The sequence below is a fragment of the Rousettus aegyptiacus genome, unplaced genomic scaffold (genome assembly GCF_014176215.1).
Source record: "Rousettus aegyptiacus isolate mRouAeg1 unplaced genomic scaffold, mRouAeg1.p scaffold_m13_p_3, whole genome shotgun sequence".
NCBI classification, from domain to species: domain Eukaryota; kingdom Metazoa; phylum Chordata; class Mammalia; order Chiroptera; family Pteropodidae; genus Rousettus; species Rousettus aegyptiacus.
In genome coordinates, this window is record NW_023416306.1 from 172,630,102 (window position 1) to 172,656,528 (window position 26,427).

Sequence of the window (26,427 nt, forward strand, 5' to 3'; positions counted from 1 at the left end):
CGTGTGGCACCAGGCTCCAAGCCCAGGACCACGACGAGGTGCTTTCTCATAAGCCACCCCCACTGGGACTGAGCTGCGGTGCCACAAAGAAGTCGCCCAGATGGCAACATGCCCAACTCGGCCTCCGTCCGCTGCGGTGTGAGAACCTGTATTTAGAAAGTCGCCTGAAACACCGACCATGCAGGCGAGGCCTGCGCAGAAGGCCCCCCGAGGATGCTGATCGCTTGCTGAACCAGCCCCCACCCGGTCCTGGGAACATTCCCAACATCATGTCTCTGACATCCCAGGCGAGCGCAATCGAGGTCAACAGTCAGATGTTAAATTTACTGGAGTGTCTGTGGCCCCACAGGTACTCAAGCCGCATTACGCTACTTCTAACTTATCATAAAGTCATGTCACTTTTTAAAACCGGTTACTTACTCGAAATGTCAGATCGTGTGCGAGAGGAGCAGTGTTGAAATACTCAAAAATAGAATCCTGGAAATCTGGAAGTTTGAGTCCTGTAAGAAAGAAGAAACGTCAGTGCAGGTAGGATGTGCAAGACTTCGTGTGTCACAGGCAGACTCGGTGCCACGAGACCCCAGTTCTCCCGAATTCAGCGGACGGATCTGAGGTGGCCCCGCGAAAACCACCACTACACTTTTTCCAAAGCTGGACACGTGAGCTGAATAGTTCACTTGGGAGAGTAAAGAAGGAAGATTAAAAATCTCTCTAAAAACGGGGGGAATGCAGGTGACCTGCCAGGGACAAAAAATAACCCACAAAAGGCTCTTGCCCACAGACAGCGAACACGGCAGAAAACCCAGAAGCAGAGCCCGGCGCCCACCGCAATCTCTCAGGGAGCGAGCCACGTGACATGGGCAGGGAGAGGGGCTTTGTAGTAACTGGTATCAGGCAACTAACTAGCCAAAGGAAAACGCTGAAACTGGATTCGTTCTCCAAACTGTACATCAGAGTAAATTCCAAATGAATCAGTAACCTAAATTTTAAAAAACGAAACCACACATGAATTGGAAGAAAACACGGGTGAACTACTTGAACAAACTAGGGACCCAGAATATCTCCCTATGACTTAAAAAGAGAAAAAAACTGATAAATTTGACAACAGAATTTTAAAAACCCTTTTGTTTGACAAAGAACAGTATCATAAGCAAAGCAAAAAGGTAAAAGACAACCTAGGAAAAGCATCTGCAACTTCTGTCACAAACAAAAGCTCAATTTATAAAAAGCTTCCGAAACCTAAAAAAAGACGTAACCTAAACCTTTAAAATGGGCAAAAGACACAGGAACTGCGTGACAGGGAAGGGACCCCGGCAGCCCATGCACCGAATGCGGCACACGGTGGGCCCCTGCAGTCGGGGGTCAGGCTGTCTGACCACACACACCCACCCACACCCACACACACGTATTTGCTTTACGTTCTCGAGATGAAACAAAGGGTCAAGTGGAAACGGTACTCTGGGGAAGGAATAATCGAACGCATCGCGCCCTATTCCAGAATTTTGGCTTTGGAACGACATAAGTGCTTTCTTTATATAACTAAAACTATTAAACCCAAAAGAAATGGAATCTAAAATGAAACATTTTCATTAAAAAAGGTTTTTACTTAAAAAATATAGCTTAGTATTTTACCAGTATCTGCTCTAAATTTTTCTTCCATCTTCTTCTTCATAATTTCCATTTCTTCTAACAATTCTCTATTTTTGGCTTCTGAATCCTTTAGTTTACTAAAATGAAAATAAAGGGCTTTAAGTGCACAGAGACAGGTCACCCACGTGCCGGCTGTCTCCCACGCCCGGGGAAGCGTGGGAGGGTGCAGGGCCCGGCCCGCCCTGCTGGACAGACGGGCGGACCCGCACCCGGCACGGGCGGGCCCCAGCTCGCGGCACGAATGGAGAGCTCACACGTTCCGCATCGTAAACAAAGACGGGGTTTAACACCATGGAGCCTCACGGGGTTTCTACGTTCCTCCTCTCTTTGTTGACAAGCCCTGTTCTCAAGGACATGTGGCCCACATCACGCAGCCATCAGGCCTGTGTCTTTCCCGTAATGGGAAGATGGCGGCTGCCCTTGGGGTGCTCCCACGCGGGGCCCGCCCGCGGGGGGCTGGAGCGCAGACAAGCACCTTTCGAAGGCGAGCGCCGAGTCCTTGGCCCGCCGCAGCTCCTCCTGCACGAGCTGTTTGGCCCGGATCTCTGCCTCCAGCGCCGACTGCAGCTCCAGCCGCGCCGACATGTCCAGCTTCTGGCTGCGGCGCACTTTCCAGAGGGGGTCCTGCGGACGGCGGGTCAAAGGTCAGACACACTTTCAAGCTATCTGTTTGCTTTCCAAAGCTAATGCCCAAAACAAGTGACTCATCTTCATCTAACCTCAAACTTTATCGCATTTAAATATTAACTCAGATAGATCAAAGTCCCTCGGACACAGTTGTAGTTTTGACATATTACGACTTTTATTCTTTCTCAGAGGTCTAAAGAATAAAATTTTCTTTATTTTTTTCAAAGAGTGAAGTGGAGCCTACGGTGTGATTTCTGCAGGGGTCCGCTGGACTCGCACAGCCAGAAGCTGTGTGACGAGGCCACGGCACCCTGCTTTCCCAACATCTCGAACATTTTCTTATTTCATCATTTTAGGAATTATGCCATTACTCGTCAATTATTCCCACCTCTAATAAAAGTCTAAAATGGTAAGACAAAGGAAGGATGGAATGCGTCAGGAGACGGCGCGATGTGAAATGGGCCAGCCAGACCACAGCAGGTGGCCAGCGTCATTCGCTGGCTTCCAAGACGGATAAAGGCATCTGAAGATACTCGTTTAAGGTTTTCACTGACCATGCCTGAGTGTTTGTCATTTTCTGATCGTAACAGTGAAGACAAGGAAACTGACTGAGGGACTTTCCACAGTTACGGACAATCACGAGGGGGTGTGGAGGGGCAGAGGTGCGTTTCTAAGGGCAGGAGGAAGTGCAGTGAGTCTCCAGGTGACCATGTCCTCGATGAACTTTCTCAAGAATCAATAAGGAAAAAATACACTTCTAAGGAGAAAAAGGAAATATAACCTCATCCAGTAAGAACTATTCACACAGTATTTTGCAATAAGAATTTCAAAAATCCCATTTTGCTAGAATGACTCCTGACATTACTCTTTCATCTGTGAGGTTTGTGTACAAAATCTATTTAATGCAGCTCATGAGTGCCAGTGTGTGTGTATGTAAACGTGACTGGAGGAAAAGTTGAAATGAAATTTATTAATCATTCTAATTGATGTTTCTGAATCTGAAAATAAAAATGTTTTCCAATTATGGGCAAACATGGCCATACTCTTTAAAATAAAACTATGAGCTGCCACTGTTTTCAAAAGTGCTGTGTTTCGGTGTGCAAGGGTGGGGAAGGAGAGGTGGCGACAAGCTGGGACCCACGAGTCGGCCACGTGACGCCGGCATCTCTGCCACAAGATTCGGGATTCGTAAGACAGACGAGTTCTGGGTTCTCTGCGACGGGATAAGCGGTTAACCCACATTCGAAGGTGCTGCCCCTTTTGGGTAAATATATTCAAACCAGAACAATGAGATAAAAATTTGGGTTTACTAAGTCTAAATTCTAGCTAAAATTCTAATAAACTTGTTTCACTGTGTCTTTCTTCTTTCTCCTATAAGTTAGTCACAAAATAACTCACATATTTTTAAGGAAGTCAACCGGACCAAGAAAGTGGACTGGAGGAGGGGGGACATGTGTGGCTGCCATGCAGGAGCTGGGCCGCGATGACGTTCCTCGCGGCCCCGAGCTCGCCGCGCTCCGGGAGCTCAGAACGTACAGCCCAGGCGGGCTGGCTGGAGGCCCGCACGGCCCAGACAGCGCCCGGGGGCAGAACGCGTCCTGCAGATGCAAGCAGCCCCGGGGCCGGGCTCTCGCTCTCCAAGTGAACGAATGGCTCTCGGAGTCTCGTCACCTCTCGCCAAATGACAGAACGTGGGCACTCTCAAGCCACCGCCCCCCTCATGCGGAAGCGAAGGCATCGGGGACCCCAGGGACGAGACCGCCGGACGAGACCCACCAGCCGGGGCCCCGGGCTGGAGCTCCGCAGGGCCTCGAGCTCTTCCGTCATCTTGGAGGCGAGGGCCTGAAGGTAGCCCCGGGCGTCCTTCTCATCGCTGACCCTGCGGGGGACCACGGGCCGTGAGCACCAAGAGCCAGAGGGGATGAATACCTCCCGCCTCCCTCAGGACACAGTGGCCCAGTGTCCGATCAGACACCCTTGACAAGCAACCAACCGCCTCTGCAGCAGAGGCTGGGCCCCGCCCGCCCCTCCGGCCTCCGTGTCCCCGAGCGTGCGGGGCTGTGCATGCCTGACCCACACCTCTGGTGACTGGCGGGGCCGCTGCCCCACCACCAATCCAGGGCGATGACCACAAACAGGACTGCCGCCCCCAGACAGCGACTTGAGGGCACAGGGTGAGACCTGTGCCACACCCCCAAGAAAGCCGGGCCGGCCGCACGTACCACTGGATGATCTCCGCGACCTGGGCTTCCCAGTGGGCCGCCGACTCCTTCTTGGCCGCCAGGTCCTGCAGCTCGTCCTCCAGCTGTCTGTTCTGGGCCGTGAGCTTGTCCACAAAGGAGCAGAGCTGCAAGTGAACGGGTGTGCCGCACGGCGTGACACTCGGCACTCTCGTTACCACTGCTGGAATCATGCGTTCTTTTGAAGGGTTTGGATTTTCTTTCATCATTATGAAACATTTTTAGACTAAGTTCAGGACAGACTGTATCTAACTCAAGTCACATTTCAATACAGATCTGAACAGAAAAGTGGAGTTAGTGATTTCAGGTAATTAGCAGCATTTAACCAAATGAAAACATCCCATTTAAAAGATCAAACATATTAATCCATTTCAAAATAAAAACACAACAGCGAACTTCGGACGCGCGAGAATGGAAACATTACCGCGCCCGCCCCCCCCCCCCCGCGGGGCTCGGATCGGGTAAGTTACCCTCTCGTTCTCCGCGGTTAACTTCTTGTTTTCCTCAAACAGCAGAGTGCGTTCCCGTTCGTATTTGTCCTTTACTGTGCCGACGGCCTCCTCCATCTCGCTGTGCCTGCGGGGGGGGGGGGGGGGCGGTGGACGGTCCAGTGGCCCCACACTGCCAGCGCCCGGCCGCCCGCGGCCCGGAGCCCGCCCTCCGCAGCGCGGGGCCGCGCGCGGGACTCACCGCTCTCGCTTCGCCTTCTCCAGCTTGTCTTTCAGCATTAGGATCTCTTTCTGCAGGGCCAGCTGGTGGCTTTCGGAGTCGTGCACCTCCTTTTTCACATTCTTTACTTCCAGCACGTGGGAGGCTTCGCGCCTGACCAACTCCTCTTCGTAAAACAAGATTTTCTTCTCAAGCTCAGACTTTATTTTGGAAATCTCCTGCTGATGTTCTAAGGTGGCACCCGGTCCTCGGACTCCTTGTTTGGTCTGATGACAAAAGTTAACGTGAATCACAGAGCCCTGTGCCCTCCCGCAAGGGTCACGGTGCTCGCCGTCCCTGCCGTGCACGCAAGCACCCACAAACACTGCTTCCTCTGCCCTCCTGATGACAGACACCGCACCCCGTGACAGAGCTGGTCACACGGTCCTTCCAACACCGGCAAGCCAGACTTCAGGGGTGTGACAGCATCTGCCCTGAAGAAGGGACGAGCCCAGATCTGCCCCCACCCTGCCGGGAATGCTCTCAGCGGCTCCTTGCTCCGCCCTCTCATGCAGCAGCGTCCTGAGGGCTGACTGCGTGTCAGGCCCCTCTGACGCAGGGTTAGTGAGGTCTCTGCCCTCCTGGGACAGAGGGAGAAAGACTGGCAACCAACCAGCATGTAAGTGACCAGACAATAACGCAAGGTAATGGGGTAAAGAGCTCGGGGTCAGGGGGAGAGTGTGACACTCCTGGCCAGACCCAGTGGCAGCGAAGATGATGGGGAGGAACCGACGCCTTGGGATGTCTGCTTGGGGAGAGGTGACAAGTCACCAATGGGTCAGGCGCGGGGCGCGAGGGGGAGAGAGGAGACTCATGGCCTGCTTCACAAGCGGTGGCCCCAGGTGGGGTGCCTGAGGCCGCGGCAGGCTGACCAGGAGGCCCGGTGGCCCCAGGTGGGGTGCCCGAGGCCGCGGCAGGCTGACCAGGAGGCCCGGTGGCCCCAGGTGGGGTGCCCGAGGCCGCGGCGGGCTGACCAGGAGGCCCGGTGGCCCCAGGTGGGGTGCCCGAGGCCGCGGCAGGCTGACCAGGAGGCCCGGTGGCCCCAGGTGGGGTGCCCGAGGCCGCGGCAGGCTGACCAGGAGGCCTTCCACCTCCCGCCCATGCTCATCCCACAGCCCTCGCCCCTAGGACGACCAGCCCGTCCCTTCCACATCAGCAGCAGGACATGACCTTTAAGGAACCTTTCCAGAAACGGCCTCTGCTGAGTTTAGAAACCGGGGGTACACAGAGGCATCAGGTGTTAGTTTGCTAAGACTTACGATGAACTGAGAGAGGAATGAACGGGCTTGGTTTTTAAGTGAAAGCGACCCCAGAGGCACGTTCCTGCCCCGCCGCCCGTCCATCCCGTCTGGTCGGCGCTGCCCGGCGACGCCGCCTAACAAGCACGCTGCTCGAGCGAGCCCCGCCATGGCTGTGGGCCGCGAGGCGGGCAGGGGGCTACCTTGAGGGCCGCGAGCTCGCTTCCTATTTGCTTGGAGAAGTTCTCGCTGTGCTCACGGAGCTTGCGCTCCTTGGAGGCCTCGGCCATGGCGTCCTCGAGCTGTGCGCCCAGCTGCAAGAGGACAGCACGCGGCTCAGCACCGCGAAGTGCCCGCCACGCCTCCGCCCGGGGACCACCAGCGCGAACGCCATCGTGACGCCTGGGACTTGTCGCTCTCCTCAGACTCTGTCAGGAGTGAGGCGCTGAGAACGCACCTTAGGGCTGGACTGGAAGGTCTGCTTAGTAAAAAAGCAAGTCTAGTTCTAATCGAAAGCATTAATTTGATGTTAAATTTCAAGAAAGGGTACTGGTTTGTGAAAACAAGCGCTCTGCTATCTGTAGGACAGATTCATTTTTAAGTGGAAAATCTCAAACACCCACGAACGTAGGCGTGGTGTCTCAGCACCGCACCCAGCGCCCGCCTGGACCACCCGCACGCCCACCCCCGAGCTGCTCCAGGGCAGACCCGGGACAGCGTGGCACGCTGTCCAGAGCGGGGACGGCCCCGCTGAACCAGGGGCTTCGGCCACTGCCTTACAGCTGGCCACAACGACCAACGCATCTGGGCTCTCGGGCCAGACGACACAGCTGACCGTGACGGCAACGGGGGCGCGTCACGCAGCCTGCCGGCCCACGGCGCTCACGCGTCAGCTCAGCAGAATTTTACACTAAGGGCTGCTTAAAATACGTCAGCCATCACTCCCGGGACACGCGGCCTGTCAGGGCGGCGGTTCTCAGAGTGCGTCCCGAGACCCCTTCCGGGGCCCGCAGACCCCTTTCCAGTTCCCCATCTGAAGGCGCTGGGTCTTCCTCTCAGACGCTACCCCAGCAGCGCATCAAAACGGACTGCGTGCAGAAGCAGACGCGGTGGCCGCGGCATTCTGTACTATTCTCCACGGCTAGTAAAGAAAAGTACAAAAATGCAGAAAGTGCCACTCTTCTCACTATGATTCTGGGGAAGATACTTACTTTTCATTAAAAATGTTATTATCGTAAACATGAAGTGGAATTACTGTCACATGAGAAACGGCCTCGGTTGTAATTTCTAACATGATAAACGTTCAGAGCTAAAACCTACGCAGACAAAAGCTTTGGGGTCTCGGCACTTCCTCGGCACGCAGCCCGCGGGTCCGGGGGTGGCCCTCCGGCCCCTGCCCGCCCTGCCCTGCGTGGGTCAGGGGCTCAGACTCGCACAGCGGCTGTAGCCCACCGGGACGCTTACGCTGCCTTTGCTGGGCGTGAAGGCCCTCCGTGTACTTCAAAAGGGAATTTTTTTAAATTAGTGTTGACAGAATCTCTAATAATTTCTCAAATGGATGTCGACGGCTGAAAGCTACAAAGCAGATGCTCGGCACATCGACTTGTCCAACTCCATGTAAAACTGAAGGTCCCTTGTAAAGCAGCTGATGCAATGCAGCCACGTTTTCAAAGATGCTCCAGCCACACAGAAGTCGCCGCCCCGGGAGCTGCCCCAAGCTACCTCCTTCCTGAGCTTCTCGGCCCGGCGGACGTCCTGCCGCATGGCGTCCACCTTCTGCATGGCGGCCTCCACCTCCTCCTCCTTGTCGCGCAGCTGCCGGGACACCTTCTGCTTCTGGGCGCGCAGCTCCGCCATGCGCTCGTTGAGCTCTGAGAACTCCTGCAGGGCCAGCTTCCGCTGCTGCTGCGCGTCTCTGAGCTCCCGGGCCTGGGACTTCAGGCGCTCCGAGGCCTCCACCAATTGCTGAACAAAAAGAATTACAGAAGGTTTACGTTTGATTAACAAAGGCTTGGAAGGCCAGAGGCCCTGTCTCCCATGGTGTCGAGTTAAATGTGACAGCAGTGCTGGTAACAGGCTCAGCCACAGGCCCTCGAGTGGCCTGGGAGTCCGCCGAGCGTGGTGCTGAGCGCCGAGCCCACGGCAGCGCGCGGAGCAGCACTCCACAGCCTTGCGCAGTCGCCAGACTGGCCTGGCGGCCTCCACCTCGCCCTGCGCCATCCGCACAGTCACACGGGCAAAGCATGAACCCGGCTGCCCGCCCAGTTGCTTAAACCCAGCAGAATCAGGAAAAGACATACTATATACAAAAATGCTTAAATTCCAATCAAAGTGAAGAACTGCCCGTCACTCGTCTGAGGTTTGGATCTGGCTGTCCCTTTGGCTGCACTGACCACCTGCCCTCCCTGCACCTGGTCCCTCAACGATCTTCCGCAGTGCCCCGTCGTTACTAACAGGTCACTTCTGGAAGAAGGGGGCGGTGGCGTAAAGCCAGGTGGGTGGGCGCAGGGAACCCTGACGGCCTGAGTGGCACGTCCCCACTTCCGCACTGCGTACTGGGCAGCTGGCGGTGTGGACAAAGGTCACAAGTGTGACATGAGCGCCGGCCACAGCCGAGGGCCCTGGAGCAGGCCTGCGGGCCCTGCCCGAAGCCGAGCGCGGCACCTTGTGCAGGTCCTCCTTCTCCTGCCGCAGCGCGCGGTGCTGCTTCTCCAGGCCCTTCAGCCGGTGCGCGGCGTCCTCGTGCTCCTGGCGAAGCGTCACCGTGTCCTCGAGCTGTCGCTCCAGCCTATTTGAATCTGAGCAAAGGAGAAAACAAACCACGTTCCCTTATGAGTGAAACCGTTACCTGCTTACCGGTAGCAAATCGTTAATTCTAACCTCCCCTGGGAGGCCTTTCAGACTCACACATGCAGAGTGTCCCGTGCACAGCCCCCTGCGCAGTGGACGGACTCACCAGACTTTTCTCTGACCTTCCTTTTGTTCTTATTTTTTATTTATGTTTTTATGCCTACAGCACCTGGTCTTCCTAGCTGGTCTCCCATCCAAGTACTAACCAGGCCTGACCCTGCTTAGCTTCCGAGATCGGACGGGACCGGGCTCATTCAGGGTGGCGTGGCCGCAGTGACCCTCCCTTTGACAGCCCTCTCCCAGGGCCTGTGAGCCGTAGGGCGGTGAGCACGTCCCCGCTAACCTGTGTAAGCTAGCACAGTGTGACCAGAGCGTACAACAGGTTTTCGTGAAAAACAGACTTCACTGAAGGCTTTTTCTGCATCAGGATGGGGTTCCAGGGAAGAAACAGAGAGCAGGTGACTGACTTGGGTTTGATGTGGAAATGAGAGTCAACCGCGGCACCACCCCAAGTGCCAGGTGAAGGGGTGGCACCCAGAAGCGAGCCGAGTCTTTAGGAAACTTTGATACCCGAGGAACCACAGAAGACAGATGGTGGCAACGACCTAGGCCCCAGAACACCGAAAAGCGGCACAGAAACTGACAGAAGCTTTAGAAAGAAGTGAGGTGCAGCAACTCTGTCTCAGAGCTAGAAGGAGAAACTGGAAACAGAGAAAAGCAAAATATTCTGAGAGTTTACGGATCGTGGACTAGGACTTGATTCTAGCTGCGACTATAACATTGTATTAGAGCTAAGCAGGTCGGGAAAACAATTTCAAATAAACCGACAAAATACCGTAACTCTAACTAGGTTTGCTGACGCTGAAGCTCTTTTCCTGCTTTTCCACCTTACGGGACTCTCGACTTTCCTCTGCAGAGACTGACGCTCTCTCAGAACAGAGGCTGCGCAGCTCGGCTTTGAAACGCACCTGCTACTTTGTTCTTTAAGCGTTCGATTTCTTCATTTAGCCTTTTGATTTCTTTGTCTCGGGCTGACATGCCCAGGGCCCGCGCTGACCCGTGCAGGGACTGGACGGTCTGGGTGGACTCTAGGGGGAGGGAGACGCGGCGTGAGCGCAGGACCCCGCGGCCGGCAGGCCGAGGCTGCCGCCGTCGACTCTGCTCCTCACCCTGCAGCTTCCTGCCCAGCTCCAGCTTCTCCTGCTCCAGTCTGCGTATCCTTCGCTCGTACGCCTCGACCTGCAGGCTGCTCTCTAGGTCCCGCTGCACCGCCTCGTCCTTGGCCAGCGTGCTGGACTGCAACGTGCTCTTCAGAGAGCCTCGGTCAGAAAAACAGCTGCAAAGCAAGGGACAGGGTTTCTGACCCACTGGGCACTTACGCTGATTCCACGAGCATTTAGAAACGTCCTGGAACAAAAGACACGTCTTTCTAAACTGGCAAACAAAAATGCGCGTGAAAAAACTACTGCCTATGGAGCCAGAGTTAGGCCAGGGTCTCGCTTCATGCCGTGACTGGGTGACAGTGTGCGGCGGAGAATGGCGCACACGCCCGCAGGGCTGCCAGGCAGAGACCGCCCCTGCGACGGAGGGGACAGGCGACTCCTAAACCAGCGAAAAGAGACGGCTCTCGTGCGGGCAGCCGGCCGGCCCAGCCCTGCTGGCTGCACGCGGAGGCGGCGTCGCTGCCCGGTGCTGGGGGTGGCGGCGCGGCCAGACCAGTGAGCGCCTTCGAAGGCTTCCTGCTTCGGCCGCTAATTAAGGACAGTCCCTGCGGCCCTCTGGGCTCGCCGTGGCCTGCAGGCTGAGCGCCCGGTGGGGCTCCTTCGATCCCGGAGCCCTGGCCGGCACAGCAAGCTACTCAGCAGCCCCCAGCCACTGCGTGGGCCGGCGCGTCAGCAGAGCTGCGTGGTCAGACTCTTTCACACGCTACTTTAAGGTGACGGTGACGTCAGGGACACGCTGCCGAGTCCTGCGCCGAGTGCAGCGGGGCACCGGCACACACGCGTCTGCGGCAGGGCCTGCCGCGGTTTCTCGCGGGCGGCCTGACGGTGCCGTGCGTGCTGGCTCCGAGGGGCTGTGTTCCGGGAGGTCCCTGGGCCCGACCTGCCAAACCGGAGCATCCGAGCCCGGGACCTGCAGGTCTGACAAGCACCTCGTGAGGGGGAATGCACCGGAAAGGTCAAGAGCCTCCCGACCACGAAGGATAAATCGGCGCACCCATCACCTCCTGGGCTGCTCTCCTGGGCCAGAGGGCATCGGCCGGCACTGTTACCCGGGGCCTCACACTGAGGCCCCTGCGAGCGTGAGCCCAGGCGCGGCCCTCTCCTGAGGGGCTCACATCGGTTCAGGCCCCGGGGCTGGAAGGTGCCGGGGATCAGATTCTGTGACCTTCCGCGGACATGGTGGGAGTTTCATGTGCGACTTTACCGCCTTCCTCCCTGACGGCTCTCGTCTTGCCAGAGCTACCTTTTAAAAGTGAGCACTCAGGCGACAGAACTCCGCAGCCCGGGCCGACAGGGCCCCACGCGGGTGGCGCCGGCTCACGGGGCTGTCACACGCGGGGCTCACTCTGGCTCTGCAGAATTCCCCTCGCGTCAGGCGGGGCTGTGCTCCAGCCCCACCAATGGGAACTAGAGCTGTGACTAAAAGCCCTAAAGAAAGACAGCTCTCAGCTAAGCGCAGTGGCTGTGGCCCCTGACTGAGGCCATCGCTGCTAGCCTCAGGCCAGGGCCCGCAAACGCGGCCTGCGGCCACCCCTCCCGTCTGTTTCTGTGCCTCCCACGAGCTAAGAATGGTTTTCTCGTTTTCAAGGTTGTTAAAAATGATGTAAAGACGATACCACAAAGACAACAAAGCCTCAGTCTCTTGCTGTCAGGCCCTTCCCAGAAGTCTGCCGACCCTGCTGTCGCCACGTGCCATGACTGGGTGTGCGCTGGGCAGGGCCCCCCGGGGAAGGCTCTGCCTGCGATGACAAACCTGACGTACCTTTCCGTTGTGAACGTAAAGCCGATGAAGGGCAGGTGCAGCCCGGAGAAGCCCGAGTGGGAGCCAGGAGGCAGCATGTCCTGCACGAGAACACATACAGCGCACGTGAGGGCCACGTTCAAACAGACAGGGAGGAAGGAGGGAGGAACGGGACCAAACGGTGAAGCCAGGAGTGCGTAGCAAGGACCGCGGGGCCTTCTGGAACACGGACTCCGCGGAGTCACCGCCCCCGGAGCTTGGTCTTGGCGGCTTCTCTCTCATTCCTGGCTCTACCTCACGCATGATGCGGTTAAGAGGGAGAGCTCTGCTTTCTATGATGATAACGGCACAGGACGAACTTGGATCAGGCGGGCGAGTTTTGAACCTTTTCTAAGCCACAGCACCGGTGCTCGGCATGGTCCTGAGCAGAGACCACAGTGGGGGTGTGGGGCCGCCCCCGGGGGACGTGGGGCAGAGGCTGGGGGCTCTCGGGTTCGTGGCCTGAAACCAAGGCCAGAGGCAGAAATGAGGTTTGGATCCCAAAAGGAGACTACTTTAGATCTGTTTTAATTCAACTCAATTTTTTAGCTTAGAAGATCTTTCTTTATTAAAAAGAAAACCAAAGTTACAATTTAGTTACAATTTATCTGAGAAGTTTCAGTGCAGGAACGTTGGTTCCTCTGGCCTGCAGGAAAAACCCTTTCAACCTTCCTCAGTGGTCTCACATGGCCTACAGCTCCGCTCTTACTTTAGTTAGAGAAATTCTCCAAATTAAGCAGTAATCAAGATTTTTCCTTTTCCTTGTTTAAACCTGTTACTCTGTCCCCAAACCAAAACACACGTATGGACTAAAAAGTCTGGGCTTGATGAGACAGTGTATGAGCAAAACTCAGGGACCTATCAGACCAGGTAAGCCACTAGACGGGCCCCGGAGCCAAGCGCTGACTTGGAAAGTCCACACACTCGGCGGTCGGCGGAGAGACTCAGTCTCTGCCTGTCATCGTCACCCCTGGACTGCCGCACGAGGACGCGTACGTGCAGACGCAGCAAACAGGCGCAGGGAGGGTCGCCATGCTCTCCCGTGCGGGGGACACCGGGACGGACTGGGAACTGAGAGGCCTGCCCGCCGCCCGTGGGGCTGCTGGCGGGGCCCCTGCTGGACCTCTAGGCCGAAAGTGGCGACCAGCCAGCCCGAGGCGAAGCTCTAACGTAACGCAGAGGACGCGCTCTGCAAACGTACGAGGTACCATGAAAATGAAAGCTGAGATTCTCTGACGAATTCCAAGGCAAACAGCTACTTGGCTCACTTTAACTTACCGCATAAGAAAACCATCATTTTAAAAAGGGGACAATAATGACCGAGCTGAAGGCTGGAATAAAAGATACATTTTCCTGGGACCTCTGCCTCGTTTTTCAAAAATCAGCAGTGTTAAGACGTGTGATCTTGATGAGCAACCCCTTCGAGGCAGCGCTGCTAACGCGCAGCCCCCCTGGCGCACCCCGAGGGCGGCGGCTGCGGCACTTACGACGTTCCTCAGCACGTCGTCGTCCACGTCGAAGTTGGACGTGTCGGAAGGGCTGCTCACGTCGGGCACGTACGGGGCGTCCAGGCTCCGTATGTTCTCCCAGTTCAGGCCCTCGAAGAACGCGTGCTTCTTGAAGTCCTCGATGCCGTTCTGCCCGAGCCGGCGCTCTCGGCTGCAGATCAGCCTCTGGATGAGGTCCTTCGCTTCCTCGGAGACGTCCGTGACGTGCGACGGGAACTGGAACCGCTCCTGGGGGTGGGCGGGAGCGGTCGCAGGGTTCTAGGGCGCGCGGGCACCACGGGCCGCGCGGACGCCGCCAGAGCAGCGCGCCGCACCTCCCGGCGGCCAAGCGAAAACCAGCGCCAGCGACACGGAGCGCCGGACGGCTTGCGGGGAAGCCGTGGGTCTTGCTGGCTTTGTGGTTCTGTTACCACGCGGCCTACGAATTAAAGTGATGATAAACCGCCCATCGAAGCGGCAGAGGACGCCGACGGCACGCAGGGGGTGGGGACGGCCGCTGGCGCAGCCTCCCGACGCGCTTTGCCCGCCCCCACGGCAATTCCTCTTTCAAGAACTCATTCTAGAGAAACAGTGGCAGACACGTAGCATGCTCACGATAGCATCATACTCTGGCCGAGAAAACTGCCCGTCAAAAAGTGACCCGTTACAGAAAAGTCACGGTACGCAAAGGAAGGCTGGGCTCTGCACGCTGACTAGAAAGACGGCAGAAACGCGCCGACAAGAACCCGGCCGGACGCGAGGTGGCGGCATCCGCTCACGCGCCCCGCCACCCTCGGGCCCCGCTCACGCCGCAAGGCAGAGTGGGTCTGAGCGCGGAGCCACCACGCGGCCGTGGCCTCGGCTTTGTGAGCGGGCAGAAGGGCCAAGGAGAGCGCCGCTTCCCGGGCTGCCGCGAAGATGAGGCGAGCGAAGGCGCCGCGAGCGCAGGGCCGGCCCCGGGGGCGGAGTTCGGGCCGGCTGAGCCCCGCGGCCCCTCCACCGCGTCCCCCGTGACGGCGGGTGGGGGTTTCACCCTCTGCTGTGTGTCCTTGGCATCGTCTGAAGTTTATACAGTGGGCATGTGTTAATTCCAAATGAAAAAGTGTTTCTACTTTAGGAAAAGTGGTTCTTCACAGCAGAACTTGCGGAGCTTGAGAAGGTGGAAGACCGCTCCCCGCGCCGGCCCGAGCTGCTCGGCGCATGCGCAGGGCTGCAGCACGCGCCGCCTGCACGGGGCCGCCCAGGAGCGCGGGCGACGCCACGCGGGGGAGGGTGCCACGCCACGCGGGGGAGGGTGCCGCGCCACGCGGGGGAGGGTGCCACGCCACGCGGGGGGAGGGTGCTACGCCACGCGAGGGAGGGTGCCACGCCACGCGGGGGGAGGGTGCCACGCCACGCGGGGGAGGGTGCCACGCCACGCGGGGGGAGGGCGCCGCGCCACGCGGGGGGAGGGCGCCGCGCCACGCGGGGGGAGGGCGCCGCGCCACGCGGGGGGAGGGCGCCGCGCCACGCGGGGGGAGGGTGCCACGTGCGCACCGGCGGAGCGCGAAGCTGGCGCGAGAAAGAAATGTTTGAGTGAGGAGTATAAAGAAAAAACTGACAAAAATATCAGACGGAAGAGGAAATTAAAAAAAAACAAAAAACGAAGGAAAGATGGAAGGCAGGCAACGCCGACGCGAAGAACGAAGACTCGGGGGGGAAGGGGGAGATGACGAGGCCGAGAAAAGGGACCGAGAGGACCGAGGACGCCCCCGTGCGGAGGCGTGTGGCCCGTTTGGGACGACTGGTTCCTGGGGAAACACTGGCGTCACGCTGGCTGGCATCTGGCTGATGAATCCAGACGTGCAGGTCGCGCTGCCCAGCGGTGCTCCCCGCCGGCCGCCCCGCGCCACGCACACCCCGCACGGCCAGCACAGACGTCTGCGTCTCTCTGCCGGGGCCCGAGTCTCCCGCAGGGACTGACTCAGTGAATCCCGCCACTCCCCACCAGGAAAGAGGACGACGCTCGAAGCCCCGACGCCCACAGCCGCCGTGCCCACCCCCCGGGGCCCAGGCCACCAGCTCAGCCTCTCCCGACTCTCGCGCCCCCACCCGGCCGCCAGCAGCCAGCTCCCCGCCCGCGCTCCCGCCTGCTAGGCGGCTCTGGGCCGCGGCTAGAACCCGGTGGCACGTGACGACGCGGCATCTTACTTCGTGGTTCATGATCTTGCCGTAGGTCTCCACGAGGGACTCCGCGTAGAACGGCGTCTCTCCGTAAAGCATCTCGTACATGCAGACGCCCAGGGACCACCAGTCGCACTCGGGGCCGTACTTGCCCATGCCGTCCTCCATCGCCTGCAGGATCTCCGGCGAGATGTAGTCGGGCGTGCCCACGGCCACCGAGGACTGGACCTGAGGGAGAGGGCGTGCTGCAGGCGAACCCTGGGGCAGCTCTAACGTCAGCCTTCCACGCTCTCAACAAGGGACAACAGATCGCGAAATCATCACCAATGACAATGGCATATGATCATGACTGGAAAACCTAATAATTCAAAATTCAACGCAAACCAATGTTCTTTGTTGCCTAGACTGGGGAGTTTCCAGAACGTGTGAGACTTTCTCAACGCCCAAATGGCCATGCAGCCCCCAGTGGCATCGCAGTCCCTCCAGGGGCACCCACAGGCTCTGCCGCTCAAGGCGGGGCCTGGAGACCAGGCGCGCCCAGGCCAGCCCTTCTCAGACTTGGAGTGCACGGAGACCCCCGCGCTGGGATCTGGTAAGGCAGCGTCTGAGCCGCGGCACTTCGAACACGTCCCCAGGGGGTGCGCCAAGGCGTCCCGCAGACAGGAGCCGGGAGGCCAAGGCCCCTCACAGGGCAAGGAGCGTCCCTGAGCCACCACGCACACAGGGACGGCCTGGACACGGGGCCGCCTCTGCAGGGAGCCGGTGTCAGCGAGGGCGGCCACCGCCACGGAGAAAGCGGGGACCAGGCGAGCCAAGAGGTCAGAACGCGCGGAGAGCAGGCAGGATGTGGGGACCACACTCACTGGAGGCCTGAGGAAGGGCCAGGCCCGGCCCGGGTCACGCTTGAGACAAGGCCCACAGGGGGGCAGCAGCACCCAGACTCGGAAGGACCTGGCAGCGGGTTCTGTCCCGGCAGGCGACCAGGTGACGTCTCTGCACCAAACCCACCAAAACCAGACGGAAACTGTCGAAAATACCTACAGTGCCATCATCGTTCATCTTCAAACACGATCCAAAGTCGGCCAGGCGAATGTGACCATTCACGTCCAGAAGGACGTTGTCGGGTTTAATGTCTCTGTCAGCAAAACAAACAGAAGTTAACCACGTCCCTGCAGCACAGCAGCTATGCCGAAGCCCCGAAGCCGGAGCGGAGGGCGCGACGGGCGAGCGCAGCTGGAACACACCGGAAGGGGCGCGATGGGGGAGCCGGCTCTGCAGCACACAGCCCCCGCATCAAAGCTCACGGTCCTCGAGCGCGGCACACAGACACACAATGGGCTAGCGCGCGACGTCCGGAAAAAGACCTGCCGCGCGGAGGAACCGAGCGTCTGGCGAAGGCGTCCCCGCCGCTGACCAGCGGGGCGAGGCACGGACAAGCGGTGCCGGGACAGCCGGAGGGCCTGTCAGTGAGAGGGAACCAGGTTCACGCCTTGTGCTTCGTATAAACGCCACATGGATCGGGGATCCACACGAAAAAGTGAAACTATACGAATGAAAAAAATCAAACTATTAGAAGAAAACATGGGTTTTCTTCTTTCCTGGGGATAAAAAAGGGATTTCTAACGATGATTCAAAATCCAGATGTAATAAAAGGAAAAGACTAAAAATTTAATGCACAAAAGTTTAAAAAATTTGCAGCCTATATTACATATAAAAGATATATTCCTTTAAAGTTGAAGGAAAACAAAAATCCCCTAGAGAAATGGACAGACACGAAATAACTCACACAGGCACACGCAAAGACATAAAAATGATGTTCAAATTCACAAGAAAGTCAAAAAAGAAAATTACAGCTGTGTATCACCTCTTGTTCAGATGGAAAAGACTCAAAGTTTAAAAATAAAAACACACTGCAAGGAAACCAGCAGTGCCACAGATGGCTGCGGGGAACACAAAGATTTGCTCTCTAAGGAGGAAACCGGCTCTTTCTAACAAAGACACTGCTCCTCAATAACATGCAAATACATATTTGACATGTATCTTATTTCTCTGCTGGTGCACACAGGTGCTCATTACTGCACCGTCTGTAACTGCAGAACACCAGAAACTGCTTAAGTGTCCAGAGGAGATGGACCACGTGAACTCCGGTACCCGCATCCATGTGTAAGGAGTACTATGCAAACATAAACAAGAACGACTCTCCATGAACTGATGTGGAACGATTTCTAGGATATATCATCAACTAAAAGAAAACAAAACGCAAAAGTGCTCGTTTAGCATGCTGCCTTAAATCAAAGCAGAAATCAGGAAACATATTTATCTTTGCTTCTCTGCACACGCATGTGCACACGCACACATGTGATGTGAAGACAAGGAACTTGTAAGAAATGGGGGAAGGAGGTGGGTGGGTAAGAAGGGGAGTGCCATTTCTCTGAGAATAACTTTGTGCAGTTTGGGTTTTACTGAAACATGTTGATGTTCTACGTACTAAAAAATAAAATGAAATCAACAAAGACGGGGAGGGGCGCCTCAGATGGAAGCTGACTGAAGCCAGCGACCCCACCGCCTGCATAATGGCACTGAAGAGGGGACTCGACGAGTGGGGGAGAGACCCCAAGCAAAGAAGCTGCGGTGCAGGCTGGAGGTGGGAAGGGGCCACCGTGGGCAAGGCCTGGGCTCTCCTGGGCAGCTCTGTGTCTGGCGGCATGGGGGCAAAGCCAGCCCGACGCTGTGTCAGCTGCGACAGGGCTGGGCGACCGAGCCGGCGGTGTCACCGCAGAAGAGACAGAAACACGGAAGCACAGGGAGCCGGACGCCAACTCGTGGTGCCCAGGTCAGGTATCGGCATGCGCACATCGAGACGCGTGTGTGCGAGCATCATTCTGCTAACTCCGTCCACCGGGGAGGCCAGAGGCGGACGCCCCGAAGCGGCGGGCACACCCGGCCCCCGCTCTTGGTCTTCACAAGCACTGCCCACTGAGGGAACTCCTCAGAGGCAGGAGTGCGTGCGGGCAGAGGAGGCGGCAGTGAGCGGACGCTACAGCAAGTCTTGACACCTGACGGGCGCGCGTCACGCGTGCGGGAGTTAGAAGGGGCGTCCAGCGGCCAAATACGGGACGAGATGAGCACAGCAAACAACTAACGGGTGATAGACGACAAACGGGAGAGAAAAGGGTCCGTGTGGCCATCCTGGTAACAGGAGCTTTGAGGTGGAGGGGCCCTGGCGGTCACCTGTGACCCCCACTGCGGAGACCGGCCCCAGCCCGGGCGCCGGCAGACACTACGTCTGGGGAGGAGCTGCGAAGAGGAAGTGGGCACTTGCACGACCTTCAGGTGTCCTTGCAGATGGCTCGTAGACCGATGGGGAACGCCCTGACTGTGTGGCAGGACAACCACTCCCTGACACTGCCCGGCTGAGGGGCCGGCAGGGTGGGGGGCTCCAGAAGCCCCCCATACCTTCCAGGGGTGTTCAATCGCTATCATTTCCATGAACTACTTTTTTTTAACGACCTGCAGTTGTCTGGGCAGTGTGATTCTATTTAAAATACAACTAATCAACACGTCTCTTTTAAGTGGACGGTGATCTGTATGCAGGAGTTACAAAGGCCCCTGGGCAGTGCACCCCTGCTGGCCTAGGGGAAGGACAGAGCCGGAGCGCTGACCAGCTGCGCTTCTGAGCCGGGCAGGTGGTCCCCATACCATCCAGAGAGCAGCCAGCCCAAGAGCTGGGGGTCCCGGTGGGTCGCCACCCTGCTGCTACCCCAGTTCACTCTCCCTCTAAACCCTGTGGCAGCACCATCGTCGGGAAAGAGTCGGGCACATGGCTGAGAAGAAACTCCAAGGGAAGCGCCTCGTCTCTCAGCCGCTGTGACTCTGCTTAAAAACAGAGGCATGGGGACGAGTCTACAGCCAGGGACAGAGCGCAGCCCGACTCCCCCGCCCGCCCCCCGACACCCAGGCAGCGGGGCCCGCGCTGTCCATCGTTGCCCGTTTCCAAACGGCACGTGGGCATCGCTCAGCCTCTGTGGCGTTTCCTGCTGCGAAACCCGCACACGGCTTTGGCGGCAGTGGGCGCAGCATGGCGCCCGGTGCCACCGCAGACGGCCGAGCCAGCGCCCGCCTGGCCCCTCGCAGTCGGAGACCTCCTTCCTTCACCCACTGCCGCTCCCGCTCAGCCTTCTGTTCGGTCCAGGTTTCCTTTGCCGAGACCTCCGCTCTCTGGACTTCGCCTCCCTCATTCCCTCCTTCCCGGCACCCTCCCTTCTCCCTGGGGGTGTGATGGGCTCCGCCTGCAGGCCTGTGTCTGTCACTGTCCTCTCGGCCTTTGCTGGTGTCCCAGCCTGGCCTCTCAGGCCCCCTGTGGTCCCAGCTCCCCAGTGTTCCCCACACTCGTGAGCTTCTCAGGGGCCAACTGCCAAAGCCAGGTCGCAGTCCTCTGCCTGGGACAGCCCAGCAGGCGGGTGGTGGGTGCTGCCCGCAGCGGCCACGACCCACGACCTACCCCAAGACAGGGGCCCGAAGCCGCGGTGACATGACTCTTGTCCTAACAACACTCACGTACTTCTGGCCCCCAAAATGAATAGTTCAACTCACTCACAGGTACCTGTCTGAGGCTAGGGCAGGACCGATGTCCTATAAAATCTGACCTAATAAAGTTAGTAGCAAAAAGAACCTTCCTGCTTTTAAACTGGGTTGTTCAAGCTCAGTCTGAATACTGAGTTGACTCTGAAGGATAAAAGGGTCTGAATCCTCTACTTTGACATCCCCCACTACGCCCGGAGGCTAAATGACAGAGCAAAGCGGCTAGGAGCTGATTAAGATCAGGACAAAGCTCTCTAATTAGGAGGAAATAGAAAAAGATTAAACTATCAAGAAGGTGGTCGAAGTAATTTCCCTGGAGACGTGTGACAAATACGAAGGCACTGTCACTGCTGTGAACTGGGCACAGTTCTATCCAGAAGGCAGAGCAGAAAACCCAACGTAAAAACGACTACGGCAACTGTTACAAAAGCCCACGCGACTGCCTGAAGGACAAGCGAAGAAAACCGCGTCCCAAACTTCACCGCCCTGAAAGGAGCGACCATTGTTTGGGGGCAGTTCTCTTGGCTCGTTCTGTGGCACAGGGACCTGGGGGCGCAGTGACCTAGGAGGGACATGTGGCCTGAGGCGAGCTGTGGCACCTCCTTGGGCCTCAGTTTCCTCCCTGAGCAGCAGGTGACATCCAGCGCTGGTGCCTGAACACTGCGCGCCACAGCTGCCGTCAGGGCGGGCGCTGCCTCCGCTCAGGGGACTCTCCGGGTGGTGGCAGAGGCTGTCCCGAGCGGACTCAGCAACCGACCCCTGGGCACGCCCCGGGGTTCATAACGGCCACAAACCTCCCAACAGCCAACACGGAAGGCGCAGGACACGGGGTGACGACAGCTTCGCAGCGCTAGGAGAAACGCAGGCGACTTCCGATCTCGGCTCCCACACTGGGTAACCAGTCGCGCATGTGGGTAGAATGAAAATGCCAGTATCGAAAAATCACCTCACGCGCTTCCTTTCCAGAAACTACTGGGGGACGGTTGTTACCAAATCAAAATGATAAACCGAAAAAGAGGAAGACACATGACTCTGAAAACAAGGGATCCGGTCCCAGGGCAGTGGGAGGTGCAGGAGGCATCGGGACGGCGAGGCCAGCAAGTCCAGAGAACCGCCGCGGCAGAAGGGCGGGGGCCGGGGGCACGCGCCCCGAGCGGCGACGTGGCCCGGGATCCTGAGGGGCTGTCGGAGCCGGAGCTTTGGCGCTGGCCCACAGCGTCGGGGGCACGAGGGGCGGCTCCATAAAAAGGCAGGCTAATGAAAGCCAGGGCGATTATTAGCCCCCAAGACAGCGAAACTGTAGAAAGAAGACTACTTACAGCACAAGCCTCAGCTGAAAGGGTTACCGAGTCACATTACAGATGAACACTGAACACCGACTGAACCAAAAGTCATTATTCTACTAAGTGGAACAGCGGGAGGGGGTGACAGAGAGGTGCACTCTCGCCACAGTGAAATCTCCGTTTGAACAGATGTGATCTACACTTCCCTCCCCCGCAAAAAAGCAGCAGCGACAGAAGGCTAGCACGTGGAACTACAGAAGAACCAGCCGAAGAAGCTGACAAGTTACCTGTGGCCGGTTACCTGCGGGGTTGGGGCTGGAGACCCACGTTTTGTCATAAGCCTGCAGAACTGTCTGACGTTTTAAAGCTATTGCTGTGAAATTATTTTAATAAAAGTAAAACAAGTAAAAAGCCCTGCAGGGCTGACGGCTGTCTTAAGCAGCAGCAGGAGATCAACGCGAATGTGCAGGCCGGGCAAGGCGAAGGCCACCGTCCGCCCAGCAGAGAGGCAGGCACGGCAGAGGGCCGGGCGCGCGGGACAGGGGCCCGCCTCTCACTGCCACCCGCACCGACCCTCCTAAGAGGCCGTCACTCTTAGTCAAGTCCCTCCTGTCGCTGTGCTGTGCGCCCCCGTCCTCAACCCCATCTGCCCTGGGTGCTCTGTGGGGTGCTCGAGGCCATGGGCTCCGTGAAGGTGGCAGACACAGCAAAGGGGCCGAGAAAGCACAGACAGCGGGCGAGGACCCCGCACGAGCCCCGGGGAAATGCGGGGGGGGGGGGGGGGTGAGCTACCGCCGGGTAAACATCGAAAGACACAACCAGACACAAGGCACAGCGAACCCCCCAGGTGCCAGGTGGTGCCCCGGGCGAGGCGCTCCGCATGCCGGCAGCTCCGAGCGAGGACTCGTTAAGGGCATCACGTCCCTGGACGGGCCGGAACCTGGGGTCCGTGCCTCGGGGACCCTGAAGGAGCACACCAGCGCGACGCCACCGAGCTCGGCTCCCACAGGCGTGGGAGAAGGTGGTTACCTGTGCACGTAATGGAGCTGATGGATGGAGTCGATAGCCAGCACCATCTCGCCGACGTAGAACCTTGCCATGTCTTCCGGGAGCTTGTCTTCAAATTTACTGAGCAGGGTCAGCAAATCGCCACCCACGTAGTAATCCATGACGAGGTACTACATCGGGAAGGGAAGGGGAGAGAACACCAGGTTCAGCACCCGAAGGCCGGGCGTCCACCGTGGGGGTCCTCCGACGCCCCGAGTCTGGGCGGGCGGCTGCCTCCTTCTCGTGTCGTCCAGGACAGGCCCTCCGAACACAAGCCCCGGCGCCTCAGGGCGCGGCTGTAAGGTGACCTCACGCATCGGAGGACAAACTTCGACAAAGGCGGCATTTAATCGATGGAAGGTGAGCGCAAGGCTCACTGCTGGAGGAGCCGCTCCGAAAGCTACCGGCCCAAAGTGGGAGCACGCCGAACCGCCCAAGCCCTGTGGGGTTTAACGCCAAACAGTCCAAGCCCTGTGGGGTTTAACGCCGAACAGCCCAAGCCCTGTGGGGTCCAAATATGAGTCCCCGGGCCATCATGCCACACGAAGAGGAAGCTAGGCCAGAAGAAGAGGCAAATAATCTAAAATCACACAAAACTCAGGGCTCTCGCTAGAAGGACAGCATCACGAGCGAGCCGAAAGGCAGTACTCCCAGGTTCGCCCCCACGGAGAAGCGGAACCTCTTCACTGAGCAGAAGGCAGAGTGCCGAGAGGGAAGATGCCCACGGCGCTGGGCTGCTCGGCCCGTCACACTGGGCCAGACCTTTGCTCGGAGCTCAACCGGCCTCCACACCCCGAAGACTGCGACGAAGGGGGCCTGGGGCTGTGGGGACCGCGATCAGGGCGCCTCACTGGCCAGAGGCCTGGCGCAGGCGAGGCTGTCACGGCCGGAGTCAGGGTGACCGCCTCGCCTCAGTGCCTGCTGCGCGGCTTGGCCCCGGCCTCACAGGAATCACGGCCGTGGTGCCGGTGTCTTCCCGACAGACGGGCGCTCCGCTCCGCGTGGCCGACTCTCACCTACTCGGCGCAGACAGGGACGGCCACTGCCTCGGGGAGCCGCCCGGGGCCTGTCGCCTGGCCCTTTACTGGGAACCTGGTAATAACAGCTACCACTCAGGAGCCAAGGACTGTGTTGTGCCCTCAGGTGACTTATGTCCATTCGCTACTCCTCTCGGGAACCAGCAAGGTCCCGCCCACCCTGCAAGTGAGGAGACGAGCCCAATGCCCAGAGTCGCCAGCTACCCCGTGACAGCGAGGATTAGAACCCGTGAGTCGGCTCCGGGACCACGATCTCCAACCTGACGCTGCGGTGTCTCCTAAAAAGAACACTGATCCCCACGTGGCCGGGCTTCGCCGAGGGCGAGCAGGAGTGGGGAGCCTCGGCCTCAGGTCCCCGTTCCCACACAGACGTCTCCCCGAGCCTCATCCTGCCCGGAACTCGCCGGCACCCTCTGAGACGCCTTCCCAGACCTCGCACCGCACCCCAGGAGCAGCCTTGGCCAGGCCTCCCACTGGCCTCACAGCGCTGTGGCCTGTCCCCATAACGGGGAGCTCCAGGGACAGGCGCCCTGGGCTAATCGCTTCCTGTCCCCCGACAGCCGGCACAACTCCTGTCACGCGGGAGACTCTCGAAGGACGTTCACTCGCTTGTTCTCTCAGTAATGGGCCTGCCAGGCCCTCTGGGCGGCAGCACCTCCTCTACGGAGCGCAGTGGACACCGAGTGGAGGGACGGACCTCACGCGAGCAGGGCGACGGGCACGCACGCCACGTGACGGGTGGGGGAGGGGCGGCGTGCCGGCGGGGCTGCACGTGCCCCAAAGGACAGGCCGAGTGGCCACGCAGGCCAGGGCCGCGGGAGGAAGGACCACAGCGATGGCCAATGGCCGGGGCCTGCCGGGTGGGCGGGGACGGGGCCTGGCCACCCCCCCACCGCCACCCTGGGGAGGCGCTGGAGCAGGAGCGGGAAGCGCAGGACTGGCGGGGGCCGGGGCCGCGCGGTGGTCCTGGCAGGAGGTGGGGGCGACGGCCCCGGGGAGGGACACAATGAGGCCAGTGGGCGGGGACAGGAGATGCCCAGAGAAGAGACCGGGGCTCCTGCTGACCGCCAATGGCCGCATGGGGCTGAGGGCACAGACGAGGAGCCGCGTCCTCAGCAGCGGGAGGGAGCTGGCCCTCAGCACTCTGCACGGCACCCTCCGGGTCCAGAAAGAAACCCCGGAACCGGAACCGTATTCCGCTGCGCCCACCGTGGCTCCCGGAGGTCGAGGCGTGAGGAGCGGGCGCTGAGGGCCGCCCCGCACGTGTGAGACGCCCCGCGTCACTGAGGCGACGCCGTCTGCTCACGGGCCGGGCGGGCTCCCTCTCGTGAAACGCCACGACAGAGGCGCCCAGGTGGCCCCCGCGCCGCACATGCAGGCTGCACGCAGTCCGCGTCCGCCCCGGGCCCTCAGGCCACCTCATGAGCAGGCGCAGCCCAGCACTGTCCCAGGGAGGTGGGGACTTGCCCAAGCACACGCTGGTGGGCAGCAGAGGGGGTGCCCAGCCTGGTCCGCCCCAGAGACCCCGGTCACGGCTCCCCGCACACACCAGGGCGCGCCAGAGCCCCTGCCTCCCTGCCCCGCTCCCAAAGCTCCGGACGGGGGCTTCTTGGCTGGAACTGCTCGCTGGCCGTCCCACTCAGAGTGAGCTGGTGGCGCGCAGTGTCCCTGCCGGCAGCTCGCATGCCGATTTCAGGAAAAACGGCAGAGACACAACCGTGCAGGTCCGCGCTGCTCGGCTCCTCAGGGCCTTCGTGCAGCTCCCACCCAGACAGGAAAGGGAGCCGGGCCCCTCGGGGCGGCAGCAGGACCCGGGAAGCAAGGGGCTGGCGTGGAGATGGCCTCGGCGTAGGCGGCCTGTGCCGCCTGCCAGGGCGAGGGCCCTGGGCACCGCTCCCCGGGCGCCACTCCCGCCTGGCTGGCCCGCGGCACAGTCAGCGTCTGTGCGATAAGCCTGGGCAGCTGATTCTACCTCTCCTGGCCCCAGACACCCCACTTGTAAAATGAAGACAATCCTGAGTGCCTAACTCAAGGGGTCGCCGGGGAGCCTGAGCGAGAAAACTGGGGGCCAGCTGCCCCCTTCTGTCAAAACTACTGTGAAGGTTTTCAGTTCTAAATAGAGTAAAGCAAATCAATTTACGTAATCATGGATGTTTGAATCTAAGGGATTTCTTTGATGTTTCAAAGAGATTATTTTAAGATGAGTAAGACAAAGTCTACATCCCACCGCTGCTTGTGAGCAAATGGAGCCCGTTACTGAGAACAAACTCACAAGTCGGCTGCTGCGGAAAGAACACAGCTCTGGTCCCCGCCCTGGGGACCCCTCAAAGGCCCTTGCGGCTGCTGCCAGCCACGCCCTGGCCAGGGGAGGCAAGCTGAAGCGCTCCTCCGCAGCTCTGGCTCTCCCAGGTCCGAGGGGGTTCCGTCCACCCACAGTTCCGCGGTGTGGGCTTCTTAGGTGTAGGCAAACCTGCAACGTCATTTTTGGAATCAAAAGTGCTGACGAAGCGGTC

At 59.0% G+C, this 26,427-nt stretch overlaps 1 protein-coding gene and 1 pseudogene across 5 annotated transcripts in view; both read right to left on the reverse strand.

Moving 5' to 3' along the window:
- The window catches only part of CDC42BPB (CDC42 binding protein kinase beta), an 88,088-nt gene that overhangs the window by 19,216 nt on the left and 42,445 nt on the right, over positions 1-26,427 (reverse strand). For 4 of the 5 annotated variants that reach the window (XM_036238457.1, XM_036238455.1, XM_016165993.2 and 1 more), the window contains 17 exons: positions 22,860-23,008; positions 17,008-17,101; positions 15,994-16,194; positions 13,804-14,052; positions 12,299-12,378; positions 10,483-10,649; positions 10,282-10,401; positions 9,128-9,261; positions 8,186-8,428; positions 6,667-6,777; positions 5,208-5,452; positions 4,988-5,093; positions 4,500-4,624; positions 4,054-4,156; positions 2,126-2,274; positions 1,633-1,727; positions 421-500 (listed from right to left, as the gene is read on the reverse strand). In XM_036238457.1, coding sequence (XP_036094350.1) covers positions 421-500; positions 1,633-1,727; positions 2,126-2,274; positions 4,054-4,156; positions 4,500-4,624; positions 4,988-5,093; positions 5,208-5,452; positions 6,667-6,777; positions 8,186-8,428; positions 9,128-9,261; positions 10,282-10,401; positions 10,483-10,649; positions 12,299-12,378; positions 13,804-14,052; positions 15,994-16,194; positions 17,008-17,101; positions 22,860-23,008 — 2,451 coding nt within the window. The remainder of the gene's footprint in view (positions 1-420; positions 501-1,632; positions 1,728-2,125; positions 2,275-4,053; positions 4,157-4,499; positions 4,625-4,987; positions 5,094-5,207; positions 5,453-6,666; positions 6,778-8,185; positions 8,429-9,127; positions 9,262-10,281; positions 10,402-10,482; positions 10,650-12,298; positions 12,379-13,803; positions 14,053-15,993; positions 16,195-17,007; positions 17,102-22,859; positions 23,009-26,427) is intronic. The other variant, XM_036238456.1, reaches the window with a different exon arrangement.
- Positions 9,471-9,589, reverse strand: LOC118601207 (annotated as a pseudogene).